The sequence below is a fragment of the Lepisosteus oculatus genome, chromosome 6, assembly GCF_040954835.1.
Source record: "Lepisosteus oculatus isolate fLepOcu1 chromosome 6, fLepOcu1.hap2, whole genome shotgun sequence".
In the NCBI taxonomy this organism is placed as follows: Eukaryota; Metazoa; Chordata; class Actinopteri; order Semionotiformes; family Lepisosteidae; genus Lepisosteus; species Lepisosteus oculatus.
In genome coordinates, this window is record NC_090701.1 from 33,627,322 (window position 1) to 33,643,750 (window position 16,429).

The 16,429-nt window shown below is 36.7% G+C and overlaps 1 protein-coding gene across 2 annotated transcripts in view; it reads right to left on the reverse strand.

The window, feature by feature from the left end:
- Positions 1 to 12,795, reverse strand: part of LOC102697166 (pituitary adenylate cyclase-activating polypeptide type I receptor-like) — a 52,782-nt gene extending 39,987 nt beyond the window's left edge. For both annotated transcript variants that reach the window (XM_015354125.2, XM_015354123.2), the window contains exon 1: positions 12,382 to 12,795. In XM_015354125.2, coding sequence (XP_015209611.1) covers positions 12,382 to 12,426 — 45 coding nt within the window. In that variant the 5' untranslated portion in view covers positions 12,427 to 12,795. The remainder of the gene's footprint in view (positions 1 to 12,381) is intronic.
- Positions 12,796 to 16,429: the final 3,634 nt, after the last annotated feature.

Here is a 16,429-nt window from a genome sequence, read left to right on the forward strand (position 1 = left end):
GCTAGGGCTGCTTCTAGTGGTGGGTCAACTGCATCTACAGTCCCTTCATCACGCATTCCACCAGCTATTGATTTTGGCATTTCACACTTTCCCAATTTTCTTTGAACACACTATCATTCTCATATGCTCTTTCTTTTGTCCTTCTTACCCAACCCTTTTCTTCATATTCTTACTCGCTGCCTCCTTCCTTCACTCCTGAATAAGACTCCACAGCTGAAACTGTTTTTCTTCTACTTTTCTATGTGGAATTAACTTCTACTTGTTCTTTTACTTCTGTTTATAGCTTTGTTAGCCATGCCTTCTGTCCTTTAAAGTACTCACATTTACCTACAGATGCAGCCATTCAAAATGCGCGGTAAAAACCTGCGGTACAGTAACCTACCCACAAGCCACCACAGGTCACCGGAGGGCACCGCGGTAAGTGATTGGCTGGCCAAAATGACCGACAGGGGCACTCGTGGTGCATTGGTTGGTAGTGAAAAGATTTAATCATTTAATGTCTTTACTGTGCACATTTTAATCCGCTTCATTTTGAATATTTATATGGAATTTTACCACTAAAGGGAAATTTTAGTAGCTGAGCATAAAAAGAAGAGGAGCATAACGCATCTGAAGGTCATAAACGATATTAATTTAGGAACATAAACATTACTGTATGTACATAAACTGTACTGTGTATGGCTGGTCTTGATAGTTCAAAGAAAAAATACACACCAGTCTTCCATTTCTCCCTAAACATTTTAAGCATGAAAGTTTTATGAAATGGTACCCAAATATGTGATTGCTGTATAGAATGAATTTTAATTTAAAAAAATTATTTAACACGAAAATTAAGCTGTTTACATCTTCTGCCTGAGAACAGTCACCCGTTGCTACCCAACGCCAAAACACAGCCACTAACTAGCAAAAAGAGGACATTAGCTAGGCAATATGATAAAGAAATAAATGATTATTTTGTTTATTTCTTTTCCACATTTATTTGAACATTTCCATCGATTGTACAAGCACTTGGAAACTGTCCAATCCCTTGTTCATCAGGCATTTTACCGGTCCGGCGCCGGTCTGTGTCTTCTAGGATATAATGCCAGCGAACTCTTGTTTTTATGTCCACTATAACAGACAATCTCATTTGCTTTTAACCGAGCGTTTAATAATTTCCTAAAATGAAAATGATTTACTTTATTTCCCTCACGGGATCAATAAAAGTATCTATCATCTGTCTAAACTATGGGACAGAATTCTGGGGTCTCCCCATACCAGAGATTATGGTAGGGCTTCAGAATGGTGATTGGCTGACACCATCTGACACCCCTCTGATTGCTGTACCAGGAAGAGGATTTCTTTCTATTCAAAACGTGTATTTTAAAAGTTTAAGAAGTAAAAACCTTACAGCGTACACAGATTTCTAAACTGATCAGGATCGTTATCTTTGTCTTATGCATAATAATGTTCACCGCTCTGTCCAGCAAATTAATAATAAACTTTATTTTATATAGCGTTTTAAACGAATAAGTAATTAGATTGCTCATAAACCTAATCACTTGCTTTTTCTTTTTATTTAGGCTCAGATTTCAACTATAGGTCGTATTATTAATAACCATAATAACAACCAACCAACAAAAACAACCATATAAACATAATACCAACCAAAAACATAGATAACAACCACAATACAAAATCAAATATATAAAACCATTATACTCTTGCAAATTCCACCAATTATCATAATCCCACCCCTTATGCAAAACCAAACCCTCCTCCCATCCCAGTTTATCATAAACAAAATCCACCTCAATTTTCAACATAAAGCATTACACAAAATCACTACCTCAACACTCCATACTCAACAACGATAATTCACAAACAGCCAGAACATGTAACTCCACATTCCCAAACAGACCTCATTTCCGTAGCCCTGCCCCTTATGCAAAACAAACATCCCTCTCTTTCTTCCCTGGCATTTGTAATCGTTTTTATTTTCAAATAAATTTTAGCAAAGTCATGTATTTAAAAAATCTTAAGATTTCTATATTTATGTCTTTATTTAGTGGTTTCATTAGTGACAAAGGCTAAACTTTCTTGGAAAAATGTCTTTTATGTAAACCATGTTTGCTATTAATTCATTCAGGGCTAAAATATGTTCATTGTCTTCTAATGAAAGAAGGGTTCCTTTCGCCGTAGTCGGGTTGAAATTAGAAGCTTGCCACGCCCGGACTGTTACACCAACGCATTAGCATGTTAAAGCGATTTCATTGAGGAGCCTAGCCTTTAACTAGTAAGTACTGTACTTACTGGGTTTTTGAGGGGGGAGGTGTCTTTCGCTGGAAATCTCGCCTCCTTCTACTTTGAAAATACCTGTGAAACCGGTTTAATTCGTCACAGCCAGCACTCCTGCAGAGAGGGGGTTGTACTTGCAGTGTATACAGTAGATGGGAAAGCCATAGCCAACCTCTACGCTGCCCACGTGTTATGCTCTTCGTTAATGAATAAGCTGGAACACATCATTGTATCTCATTTTGTATTTCTTAAAAACAAAATTGTTTGCCCAGCCTAATAGTATTGTTGTTGTTGTTGCTGTAAAGCGCTTTGAGGAGCCACCTTTAAAGGCGCCATATACAATAAAGTTCATTATTATTACTATTGTTAATTTGCTGGACAGAGAGGTGAACATTATTACACAGAAGACAAAGATAGCGATTTACGTTGCATTGTGCATTGTGCTGCTGTAATACAGTTTTAAATAATAAGAAGTCTAAACAGTATCAGCTTTATTTATGGGTTTTAAATAAAGGCGATTTAAACGCGATTTAAATCAATATAAATGTTAATATTGTAACGCCTAGGTGACTATTCATTGTTATTAAAATGACTTAAATTCGATCATGTTGTGATATTTAAAAATATAAATTTGTTTGGTGCGAATGAGGTTTTAATTAATCTCTGACTAAGGAAACGTTTCATTTTTTCAAAGAAATGTTTGTTAAAAAAAATCCAGTGGGATTCGATCACAGACCATGTGACATGGGAGTCAGGAACCTAACCCACAGCGTCACCGGCAAAGTCACGTGCAGAGTGCTGAAAAAGCACTACAGAAACATTATCAACAGACAATGTACAGCGTGTACTATTTTTGTGTTGCAGTACATGAATATAATTATATAATTATTAATTTCTTTAGATACGCGATTCCATATTATATTCCCTTTTAATCAAATTCTAAAAGTATGCTTGTTGACTCCGGTACCACGTTAGTTAAAGACTTCGATGCTTAATGTTTAGGGAGAAATGGAATATTGGTGTGTATGTTTTCTTTAAAGTACCGAGACCAGCCATATACTGTATGTTTAAGTTCCAAAATTAATATTGTTTATGGCCTTCACACGCGTTGCAGTATGCTCCTATTCTTTTTATGCTCAGCTACTGAGATTTCCCTTCTGTGGTAAAATTCCATATAAATATTCAATACTTAAACGGGCACAGTTAAGACATTAAATATACATATACATACTGTATACAGTACAGTTTGCATACGGTAATATGTTTATGTTCCTAAATCAATCTCTTTTATGAGCATGTGAAAGGCATGGTGAATCAATTCTCAAAAATTACTGTACTTTGCATGACTGGAAACAAATGCGTGATTGCGAAATGCTGTGGTGTTACTTTTACAAAGACAATCAATGAAAAAAAGAACGTGGACAAAGGCAATACTTTGTTTACAGCTTGTCCAAGGTCATTCATTATTAATACTATTAGTAATATCTTCGTTAAAGACTTTGATGGCGACAGCTCAAACATGAGAGGTTGAGCTTTACTAGCTCCACCTTGCGGAAATTCCAGATACTATTATTTTAATTGCGGTATTATAGGAGAATTTACGGTAACTCGTGGTAGACCGCGTAAAGCGCACCACAAAATAATGCGGTATCGCCCGCGCATTTTGAATGGCTGCATCTGTACAAGTCTGCCATCTTTTTACCATCTTTACATATTTTAAGCAGTTGATATTACACTTCTTTCTTGAATCTCAGATCCTCATGATATATCTTTGTCTTACTGTAAGTTGTCTGAAATACCTGGCCATCTGATTGGTTTATCCTTCACCCAACAGCATACTGTACATGCCAGTAAGGATTCATGTCAAACAGAAGGTTATAGGTTTTACTTGTGCCCACTCAAGATGATAAGAGGCATGTTATTCTCTGTAAATTTCTGTAAACATGAAATACAAATTGTGTATTTCCTGTGTTTTACAGTAGTGAGTATCATTATAATATTGCAACAATTTCTAACCAGTTCCATAAATACATGCAATTCTAATGTTCTTGCATGTTTGGTTCCAAAGGGTTTCCCTACCTTTTACCTACAAAGTGTGCAATGGAAGAAAAAGCTGTGAATGTTAAAGTGCCTCTGAACTAACTGTACCTCTGTCTCATTTTCATGAAAATGTCAAAGTAATTTATTTCTAAAACAAGAAAACTATAAAAGAAGCATATACACAGATGATCTGAGAAGGGGCATACTCATTATATGCTGTATAATAACAATAGGTTTAGCTTCTTCCTGTTGACAGATGGTCTTCCACAGCAGTGACATTTGATACAGACTTAGCAATTAAAGCTCCAGTGTTATTGAAATGTTTTAAACAGCGTGCATTAGATTATACTAAATCACAGCTGAATGTAATTAAAAAATACAACTGTATTTTCTACCCTTTCAATAATTAAAAACAGGTGCCTTTTACTTTATTGCAGACTCTATGCCTGTCAAGCCTGTTGCACATGTACCTTTAATTAAAAATCACTCCTGCGCTGCAGATGTCTTAATGATCTTATAAGATTTAATCCAAACCCTCTTATAATTTTATTCCAGTACAGTTGTTCATAGATTTTTAAATTACTTTTTCTTTGGTTTGGGAAAAAAAAACGTATTTCATACAATTCTTATTGTTAATATTTTAACATTTTTTTAGCATATATATTTTTAACTGTATTCCCTTTTAGTCTTTTGCTACACTTTTCTTTGAGTTACAATTTCAAGAAGCCAACAAGGAAATGGGGGTAAAATATACGGATGTAAATAGTGAGTATTTACTTCATCTTACTATAATGACATTCAATTAACCAACCTGAAAGCAAATATGTAGGCAATCAGTCCAATCTAGTGATTTAGAGTACAAATGAACAGGACTGAACAACTAGATTTGTATTCATTCATTACCTACACTTTAATGTAAAAACACCAAGAACATGTTTAAAATCACGATTGTGTCAAAATAAAGCTACTGAAAAATTGTATGAGAGTTAGCTCATGTTTATGGATAAGCAAAATACATACTGTTTACATATCACACATTACTATACAGTATGTCAACTAATCCAAAATTAAACCCAATTTAAGATTTGAACATATTGCAGGTATGACTGTTAAGTGAATAACGCTACAACACAGCACAAAACACAATAAGAACTGTTAATTTTACATTATTTCATTTTTTTTAAATCACAAAATTACACTTTTACCTGCAGTTGCTTCCTTCATTATGAAATACATACAGTATCTCTGTAGGAGATGGGGCCCATTCTTGGATAAACACTTCCTAGTGCTTCTGAATCATTTAAGGATTGCACTGCCATGCCCAGGCTGGGATTGGCTCACAACCTGTGGTTGCCAAGGGTAACTGCAGCATTCTCATGAGCAAACTCGCCAAATCTGTAAGAATATGATCTGGCCACATGTCTATCAGTCCAGCTGCCCATCAGGCAACCAACCTTATAATCAAGTCATCAATTACCTATAGCGTTGAAGGCCTAATTTAGAGCTAGATTGGTACTCTGAAATGGAGATACTGAGAGCCATCCAGTGATCAGCTTTGAGCTCGAAATTCACTTGCAATGGAACTGAAATCATCTCGGCAGAGGTCCAGTGGTGACCTGTATGCCTGCTTCCTGGGCAGCCCAGCACAACCAGCCTACCCAACTGCATTCCTACTCTTTCAGTTCTTCCTGAAATCACATAGAGAAGCCCAAAGTTCTGAAGGATACCACAATATAACACGCATTGATTGGGTTAATATTATCCATTTTACCATATTTGGTTAATCAGATTACCAATATCAATCTAAAGAAATGGTCTGCTCCAAAACATATGTAATGTACTGTATTAAGCTCTATTTAAACTCTGTTGGTATCTTTCAATATTGATTCAATCCTGGGTAACTATAGAATGTGAAATGTTTTCTTCTCATAAGAGAACAGTACCATTACACATTAAAAAGAAAAGTGTTTATGAAATACTCACAGATATTTCTATTGAAATGTGTGTAAATGTACTTGTTATTTAAGTATTAATTAAGATTTGTAATGAAGATGGGGGGGAAACTCTACAATTAAATTTTCATCAAACCATTTAACTGAAATCCTGTTTAAACTATGTTTCTCCACAAATATGCCATTTAACTTTTATGTAGAATTATTTAAAAAGTTTAGTAGCAACATGATATATCCTTCCTTTCTGTGAACACTGAATTCCGATCAATTCACTTTACTGTGTAATTTTGGGATTGTAATTTTAGATTTTCAGCAGAGTAAATAGGTAACTATTGGCACAACTGAATGGTCATGAAACAAAGCTCTTTCATCTGTAAAAATTATATAACACTTCACCTGATGAAAGCTAATATGCCAATTAGAGCTACAATGTGTTCTCTTTGAGTCACTCCTTGTGGCCAGAAAGCAATTAATAAGGCAGTATAGAGAGATCAGCACCACTCAATAACATGGGGAAGCCACCAAGAACAAGGTGATTATGAGTATAATAGGAAGCATTTCTCATAAGTGAGCACATTTTTTGTACCAGTTCTACTGTGTTGGTATTTAAGGCACTACAAATAGAAAGTTAGAAACAGAAATAGTTGATTTGTTTAGAGATTTAGATCCATCTTTGGTTGTAGACAGCACCAGACCAGCAGGTTTTACATGTCAACATTAATTTGTCAATTCCTAAAGACCTGGCAATTTTTAACTACAATCATATATACAGGTAGATCAATTAAGTAACATAAGAGACTATAAGGAACGTGAATTAGAAATCATTTAGTAAGTTACAAATGGTCCTAATCTTTTAAATAACAGGTGATATGAGGTGACCTACACTATAAGATTAACTGGACTGGGCTCTTCAGGACCAGTACTGGAAACCTTTCCAGCCCATATCTCAGCATGAATGAGGAGTTCATGGTCACATTTGATGTAAATTGAAGGTATGGCCCCATACCAAAGCAGTCTCTGTTATGTAGTGTTCCCTTGGGATTGTTACCTCATTTTTGCTGCTTGCTGACTTGACATATGTGGATGCTAATAGAATAGTTATGGTAATGTTAATCTTAACTGAACTTTGCTGAAGGATGGCTTAGTCCCTTTGTTGCAACATTCTTCCTATACAATGTTGTGTATGGCACGAGGCTATGTAGAATTTAAGCCTAGCCATCAGCTATATAAAAGTACAGTATAAAACACATTCTTTTAATGCATTAATTAAAAGTAGGATTTGAAAGAGACTTTTGTTCAAGCTGTGTAGAGAACAATGACATTAGACCCCGCCCCTTTACAAGTGAGCCTTGCCTTGAGAATGCCTATCTCATTTACTGTATATCAATGATCTGGTTTGGATACCAAACTAGAAAGATTAGTAAACTCCAGATTCAGAACTGGGAAATCACTGAGCAGATCAAACATAATGTAAACAAGCATAGATTATTGGAGTTTGCAATATCATGAACTACAAGTATACAGTTGGAAACACTGAGCTTGAGTTTTTGTTTATGAAAAAGACTTAGGAGTCCATGTAGACACCATTTATCTTCCAGCCAACAGGGATATATAAATATATAAAGGGCAAACAGAATGAATGCATACTGTGATTGAAAATGTAGAAAGGGTACTTAAAGGATACAATATTAAAGTTGCATAATACATTTGTAAGATGACATTTAGAATATTGTGTACAATTCTGGTCACCACACTACAGAAATGTTGTGTCTGGATGGACCACTTTTGTAATCATTTGCATGCTGTAAATAAGCATCTAATATGTTTTGAGTTAAAATTACTTATTTCTATATACTGAGAACCTTTGATGCCTGTCATTGTGCTCCTGGACAAAATTCTGGAAGAACAGCACAAACATATTCATTTCAAATATGTGCATTCTTTCTGAGGATACAAAATTTGACCCAACAATGAAAAGTCTTAGTGCTGCCCTTGTTCATGTGAGAGCTGTAAAGCTGAATTATGCACCAGCTCTATCACTGGTGTCCAGAATATACAGAAGGAGAGAGAACCCTCATCTTATCTTGAACTATGCATGATTGTGATGTGTAATAATATTTCAGAATTATAAATGAATTACAAATATTATGAGAAGACATTTGCCCACATTTTCAATGTAAGGCTTCAGTGAATTTTCAGGTTCTTGTGACATTCCTTTCTGTGTGCTAAGACAGTTTCCAGACTAAATTTATCAGTGGGAAGTGCCTGCCAAACACCACTTTGTATACTGCTTAAAGGATCTAAATTCTCATTTTGTTTGCCACTATTAAAACATTGAAGTAGACATTGTGTCTTACAAGTATAAATACTAAAAATACAAACAGAAAATCCAGATACGTCATTAAAAAAAGCAGAAATGTAAATAGTTTAAAAGAAAATTATCTGGAAAAACAATCCATTTTATTGGCTCCTTGAGGAGAAGATGACCAATCTCCTACAACTCATCCATAGTTGGTGTTTTGGCTTTTCTACAAACAGTCCCCCCTCACCCCAGCACCCTAAAGAATTTGCAACATCCTTTCAGTGTTTAACCTTTCTGATGTGGAGCTTCAAGTTATGCAGATAGCCCATGCTTTCCTATACTGATTTCTTCTCCCTGCAGGCCAAAGTAGCACAACTTCAATCTCTTGACACCCCAATATCTTTTACTATTGCTCCTTGAATTACTCAAAAACAATTACCAGTTATCCAAATAACAGACTAAAAGACTGTTTTGTACTTTGTGACTGCTGCCATGGTGGCATCTGAAGTGGTCTCTGGTATACAGTAAGACAGTATGACATCCCCATTATCCTAGCACAACCAAAAGGCCTTGATTAGCTGTGCATTGGCTTGTTTCAAAGTGTCCCATCCTAAAGAGACGGAGCCCTTCTTCATTTTTAAACATTTTAGCTAGTCACACATCTCAACAAACTGCAATCTATGACTTTCTGTGGGAGGTCAGCATATTTTGACAGAGGGATAGGGGAAACAACGGGTACCCCAGCAATTCTGCTGGTAAAAAAAAATTACACATGTCTTATAACAATCCAAGGAGGGCACACAAATGTTTAAAAGACATGACATAAGATATTATCTGCATATTCTATAATACTAATTTATTTTGCTAAATCTTACATTTTAGTATTAACTTTAGAAATGTATCTAAATATCCTGTTTTTTTTTCCTTAGAATATATAATACATTTAATACATTCTGCTTCAACTGTTCATTTGTAATGCAGCATTAGGCATGGGGCTTAATTGTGGACATTCTTAATCCTATGTTCTGTGCCTTTGCATAATTCACCACTATAAAAGCCTAAAAGCTTCTATATGCTATAGTTCTGGAGCTACTGTTACATGGAGAAATCAATATTTATAATATAATTCAATATAATGTATACGATATAGGAACATTTTCAAAGGTACTTTTAAATGACATGAGTTTAAAATAAATATTTACATATGCTTTAAGGAATGTATTTTTCTTTACCTGTTAACTGGAACAATGAAAAGAACAAATCCTAATTTACTGTACTCTTGGAGGATTGTCTTTATATCACTTTTAGTATTTCTCTTTAAAGCCTTTTTACTAACTGTGGGATTCTAAGACCCTTTTGTGGAGTCATGAATCATAAATTTGCTTTTGACATTTTTTTCTGCATGAAAACTCCAGTGATTCTGAAATTAAGGTTGCACTTAAAAACTAAGAAGCAGTTACATGTAGTCTTCAATTGTTCATTTCAAAATTATTACTTTGAAATAAATGAACAAATGATTTAAAACAAATTTTAAAGAAAGAGGGAGAACTCCATTTCTAAAATATGGTGTAATGTTATATAGGTAATCTATTGTGTGGGGCTTGAGATTTTGTATGCCCATGAAACAAAAGTAAATCATATAACTGTATCTGCTCCAGTTGGTTCTCCAGGAATAAACAACTGAATGTAGAGTAGTACTGTGATATCTCAGTCAAGTGCACCATCACAATATGAAAAAACTAGTTTAGCTGTCCTACAGTGGAAGAAATGATACTGTAGAAAAAAGAGCAAAGGCAAACTCCCCTTTTTATAACCACCACTACCTGACCTTTAGATCACACAGCCTGTTCAGGGCTTAGATTGAAAACAACTAGAAAAAGGCAATAATACTGTATGGTAAGAATGTTTAAGATGTATTTGAAATCTTCAGAGCTGCTGAGCAACAACCACTAAACTCTAAATCTAAATATACTGTAATGCCGGACAGTGAAATCTTATTCACATTCATTTTATATTGTATGTTCTTTCACAACCAGCTATGTGCAATGCAAACTGTTGATAAAGCTGCTTTTTGCAATGTGCTAGAGTGCTGAATGGTTTCCTCTTTACTCTTGTCTTTGTAACCTTTCTCAGTCTTACATTCTTATACTATCTTACTTTTACTAATTATAATTGCAGTTATACCAAAAAGCAAGGAGAACCTGAAGATTTTGTCTTATTTCCATAACTCAATCAGATATGCTAACCAAATAAGTCATAGGTAGGCTGCAATTAGCCCATCATATGAGAGAAACATTTGTAAGAGAAAATGGGGCACAATTAGACAAATTGCATGACTGCCATAGAAACTGTTAAAGTACTGCCATTTTGTGTGGAAATAATGTGATTAATGGTTTTTATTTCATAGTCAAGAGCTACTGCATATACTCTATATTCACAATTCAAAAGAACTTTATGGGCTTTGTAGGTTATTCAAACGCAGTTTACCTGAACTCAGTAAAACATAATTGTTTAATTGTTTTAATTTATTTTCATTTAATTATTGCTTAACATTGTTATTTGAACACTGGCTTCACATTTTAAATTTAACATCTAAAAGTAATAATGACCTTTACAATTTTCAACATTTTCATGTTTCACAGTCTAAACCTATTTTGGATTAGTGGAGTTTATTACAGTATTTATCTGTAATTTTATATTTATAGTTTGAAAAGAAAATGCAGTCTTTGATTAGTTCCATATTCATACTGTATATTGTTATTTTTGCCCTAGTTCTGGAATTACAGGTTCTTGTCCACCTGAGAATGTGAAATGAAACTTTGCTCATCCCAGAATTCACGTAATGAATGTTTTCAGCATGTGAAATTGCAAGTTAGAAGGGGAACTACTGTAGAAATTACTCAGCAATGTGATCCCAATAATTGCTCTTGGTTTTAATCATGTGTAAAATACAGTATAACATACTGTGCTAGTCATGCTATTGTATTGCTTCACAGTAAGATTTTCCAAGGGTTTCCATAATTTCAATCAATTATCAACAATGTGGTTGTTTGATAGGCTTATTAAATAATAAAGATTGAAATTTCCATTCATGCAAGTGATATTTAATACATTTTGAAAATGTCTTTAATAATTTGACCAACATGTAAATTTACACTGCTAATGCCTACAATAATACTGTCTAAACTGTAACAGACTAAGCAGAGTCCTTAAATTATAAATATATAATAACTGAAAAAAATAAATGAACATTTGTTCCAATCTTGTCAGTACTTCTTTATATGTTTATAGATATGTTTAGCATATTTAGTCACTCTTCGCTATATTAAGCTATAGGATTTGAAGGTTGCAGAATTGGTATTCTAAGTCTTGGCGCACCGCATTTTAAGAGAAATAAAGGGAATTAACTTGGTTGGGGTTCAGTTTCAGAAACAATTAGCACATATTTAGAGATTAAATATAAACATTCACATACAGTATAGTACGAAAAGAAAAACAAAACTCAATCTTAATGTTTATATCGCTCCCCCAAAACATTCCCAGACGTCTGTTTCGATAACACCTTGTAATGGAATCATACTGATAGTTAAAATAATAGACACAATTAAAAATACAAGATACGAGACTGATCCCAAAACGATTTGTTTAACCAGCCCTTTCAGTTTTTTTTTTTGACATTTTTACACACAGGAAAATTGGTTAACATACATGTTATCAGAATAAAAAGGAGCTGTACTGTCAACAATCAGGTTACAGAATTTATTCACATAACACAAAGTCTGCAATGCATAAATGGTATATAGTACTTACCAATTTCAAGAAATTCAGCAGAAGGCACAGATAGAATAAATTCATTTTCAGTCTTCGGGTAGTAAAGTTTCAGAAAGGACACATTTCAGTTTAACAAAATTAACAGCAATTCATCGAGCATTGTTTTTGTATTTTAGTACTGGGGACCTGGAGGATGTTTCAAAATCGAAGATGTAACAATCACAATTATTTCAAAATTCCACTTTAGTGTACCACAGCTCAAATTAGTCACCGTGTTAAAATTCTCTACATCTTAGTTTAGATATCATACAGCATTTACCGCAGGTTTTTACCACAGGGGAAAGGACGGAGAGTGTTTACATCTTCGGCTTGCATTTCTTTCTACTTCTTGAAACCCTGTTCAACTCGCTCGAAGGCTGACTTTATCACTCACTGTTTCAAAACTAGAATGAATGTGAGCAGCGACGCAGGCAGGCTCAGGTCAAAAGCTGTGAAGAGGCTGTCTCTAAATCAGCGAAGCACTGCTACGTAAACTTCACCACAGTAACACTTATTGTAAGTGTGTGGTAACTTAATTGGTTTGGTAAGGCACCTAATGCATTTAAAAATACAGTATAATTAATAGGTGCAATAAAATATGCACTTCAACGTGCACGTCTCGAGCACAGCAATTTCACCTTTTTACTGTGTAGAAGAAAAATACTTTGTGCACATTTCTAATGTGACATCACTGTAGTTATTAGCCATTTTTGTTTTAAATGATTTTTATTTCAATAAGGAACAAAACTAGTATACTCTGTATTTTGTAGCAGAAAACAGATTCAACCTAAGTGTATGTAAATCCAAACTTAAAAGGCTGTTTCCCAAATAGTCCAATGGATAGATACTTTACTGATCACGTAAGGGAAATTGCAGAATAAATCAATTACGAAAAATGTAAGGGAAAATAATTAAATAACAGAATCCATTTTCAGACAAGGATGATATTGAATTGCAAACGTAGATAAAAAAAGAAAAACAGAACTGCAAAGAGTGGGAGGTTAAAATTTATTTAGCACAACAAAATAAAATGTACAGTTTCTGGGGGAAACTGAGAAACTGTGACAATGAAATGGAAATGGCTGATGCTCTAAATGTTTTTCACTTAGACGTTCATTAAGAAGTCAACAACATGCCTCAGGCAGGACGTAGTTCTGTATTAAATAGTGTAACGCCCTCGCCTGGTGGTGAGGAGGAAGCGCCCTTAGGCGCTCGTAGTACCGCTGGGCATGCCGGAAGTGGTAGCCGGGGAGAGTCTGAGGGTCAGCACGATGACCAGCGGCTGACCCTACCTGTGTAAATAATGTCCTAGTAGTTCTAGTGCCCTGTGTAGTCCTGTAAAAGTATAGTGTGTTGTTAGGTAATTACCACCCTAAAAATGTGTACGAGTTCCGTCAGTCTCCTCTTGTGTGTGTAGATCTTGTGTTTGGTTTTGTGTGGTTGTTAACAAATAAAGGTAGTGCTTCGTTGGTTAATCGCGTCTCCTCTGTTCTTTAGTTCTGAAAAGAACCTGCAAACGCTACAATAGTATTAGCATCAAAGAGGCAGAAGAGTTTCAAGCACTAGAAGCATTCAAGATTAATAGTTCCCCAGGGAGCAAACGTTTCTCAATGAAACGAGGTATTATTCAGAAGCCTCTGATGGATCTCTATCAACAGTCTGAAGACAGGGCTGTGTGAAACTGAAAGTTTTGATACTGTAATATGTCCATCCACAAGAAACCAAGTAATTACTTTATAGACCAATACTGTATGTCTGACTTCTGTTAGGTTTTAGAAGTCATTTTTAGACAGAGGATCATAAATATGGTAATATACTGTAACGCAACGGGGGCTCAGGCGGGCGCCCTTGCCGCATCTGGTCGGCCCAAAGTATAGGTGGCTCGAACCCGGGACTTCCGCGTCTCTCTGCAGCGACCTAGCCCCGTGAGCCAAAGAGAGAGATCTCTCTCTAGCTCACGTACCAGAGCCGGCGTACCAGAGCGGGTGACGTCACCGCCCTTCCCTGTGATAGCAGGTCCACAGCTACTGGGCTGTGGAGAGATCTCTCTCTAGCTCACGGGGCTAGGTCGCTGCAGAGAGACGCGGAAGTCCCGGGTTCGAGCCACCTATACTTTGGGCCGACCAGATGCGGCAAGGGCGCCCGCCTGAGCCCCCGTTGCGTTACATTGGTGTCAGAAGCGGGGTGGGATAGCCCTTCGCCGGGGATGGCGATTTAAGCGGGGGAGAGTGTAACGCTTACAGCCGACAAGCACTGGGTGTAAGAGCCGGCGTACCAGAGCGGGTGACGTCACCGCCCTTCCCTGTGATAGCAGGACCACAGCTACTGGGCTGTGGAGAGATCTCTCTCTAGCTCACGGGGCTAGGTCGCTGCAGAGAGACGCGGAAGTCCCGGGTTCGAGCCACCTATACTTTGGGCCGACCAGATGCGGCAAGGGCGCCCGCCTGAGCCCCCGTTGCGTTACATTGGTGTCAGAAGCGGGGTGGGATAGCCCTTCGCCGGGGACGGCGATTTAAGCGGGGGAGAGTGTAACGCTTACGGCCGACAAGCACTGGGTGTAAGAGCCGGCGTACCAGAGCGGGTGACGTCACCGCCCTTCCCTGTGATAGCAGGACCACAGCTACTGGGCTGTGGAGAGATCTCTCTCTAGCTCACGGGGCTAGGTCGCTGCAGAGAGACGCGGAAGTCCCGGGTTCGAGCCACCTATACTTTGGGCCGACCAGATGCGGCAAGGGCGCCCGCCTGAGCCCCCGTTGCGTTACATTGGTGTCAGAAGCGGGGTGGGATAGCCCTTCGCCGGGGACGGCGATTTAAGCGGGGGAGAGTGTAACGCTTACGGCCGACAAGCACTGGGTGTAAGAGCCGGCGTACCAGAGCGGGTGACGTCACCGCCCTTCCCTGTGATAGCAGGACCACAGCTACTGGGCTGTGGAGAGATCTCTCTCTAGCTCACGGGGCTAGGTCGCTGCAGAGAGACGCGGAAGTCCCGGGTTCGAGCCACCTATACTTTGGGCCGACCAGATGCGGCAAGGGCGCCCGCCTGAGCCCCCGTTGCGTTACAATACTTAGTAATAGTTAGAATGGATTGAGAAAAGATCAGTCTTGACTAAATAAATTGGTAATACTTTCATCAAGCAACCACAGTAATGGAAACACACACAGCATAAGATTCTGTGCTTTTATTTGTATAAGACTTTTAAATAGAAATGAATAAAATCCACAAGGGTTTAATGTTCAAATTGGGGTTAATGTAATTAGTAAAGTTCATAGATAGAATTCATGGTTGATAATGCATTTTAATTGTCTTTTTAACTATAATCTTTGGGAGTGTGTTTTCCTTTTTCTGTATTTAGCAGAGTACCACAGAGATCTGTATTAGGATCTTTGCTCTTTCTTATTCATATTGATCCAGTTTCTGGCACAGGTAGTAAACTAGTCACATTTGCAGATGATACTAAAATAAGTGGAAAGGTAAACACTGTAGATGCAACAAATTAAATGTAGAAAGGTTTTAAATAAAATTCAAGACTGTTACACATTGTTTGCCCGTAGACAAGTGCAGAGTGTGCAAACAAGTAGTAAAAAACTATGAAAACGAAATGGCCTAGAAGAGGATAGTTATTAAAAAGACATGGAAACAATCTTAGAATATACAGTAAAGTTGAAAACTGAGAATTTGAATCAAGGGATATTGTTAAAATTATATAATGCACTCATTTAGAATATTGTCACCAATTTGATCACCACATTGTAGAAAAGATATTTGTGCTCTGGAGCCAGAGATGTGCAACCAATGTAGAGATTCCTATGCAGAGAGACTATAAAATAGTTTTGAAAAGAGAAGCCTATGAATGGGTCTAATATCAGTATTAGAAATCATCAAAGCCTTTAATACATTTAATACAGTAATTTAGTGAACTTTATTCAGTGAAACAAACTTAAGGGCACATCTGGAAAAGCATTGAAAATTGTATACAGAAGGCACTTTTGTTTACAATCCTTTCATCCATCTTAAACAGGAAGGTTACCAGGATCTTTAAGGAAAAAC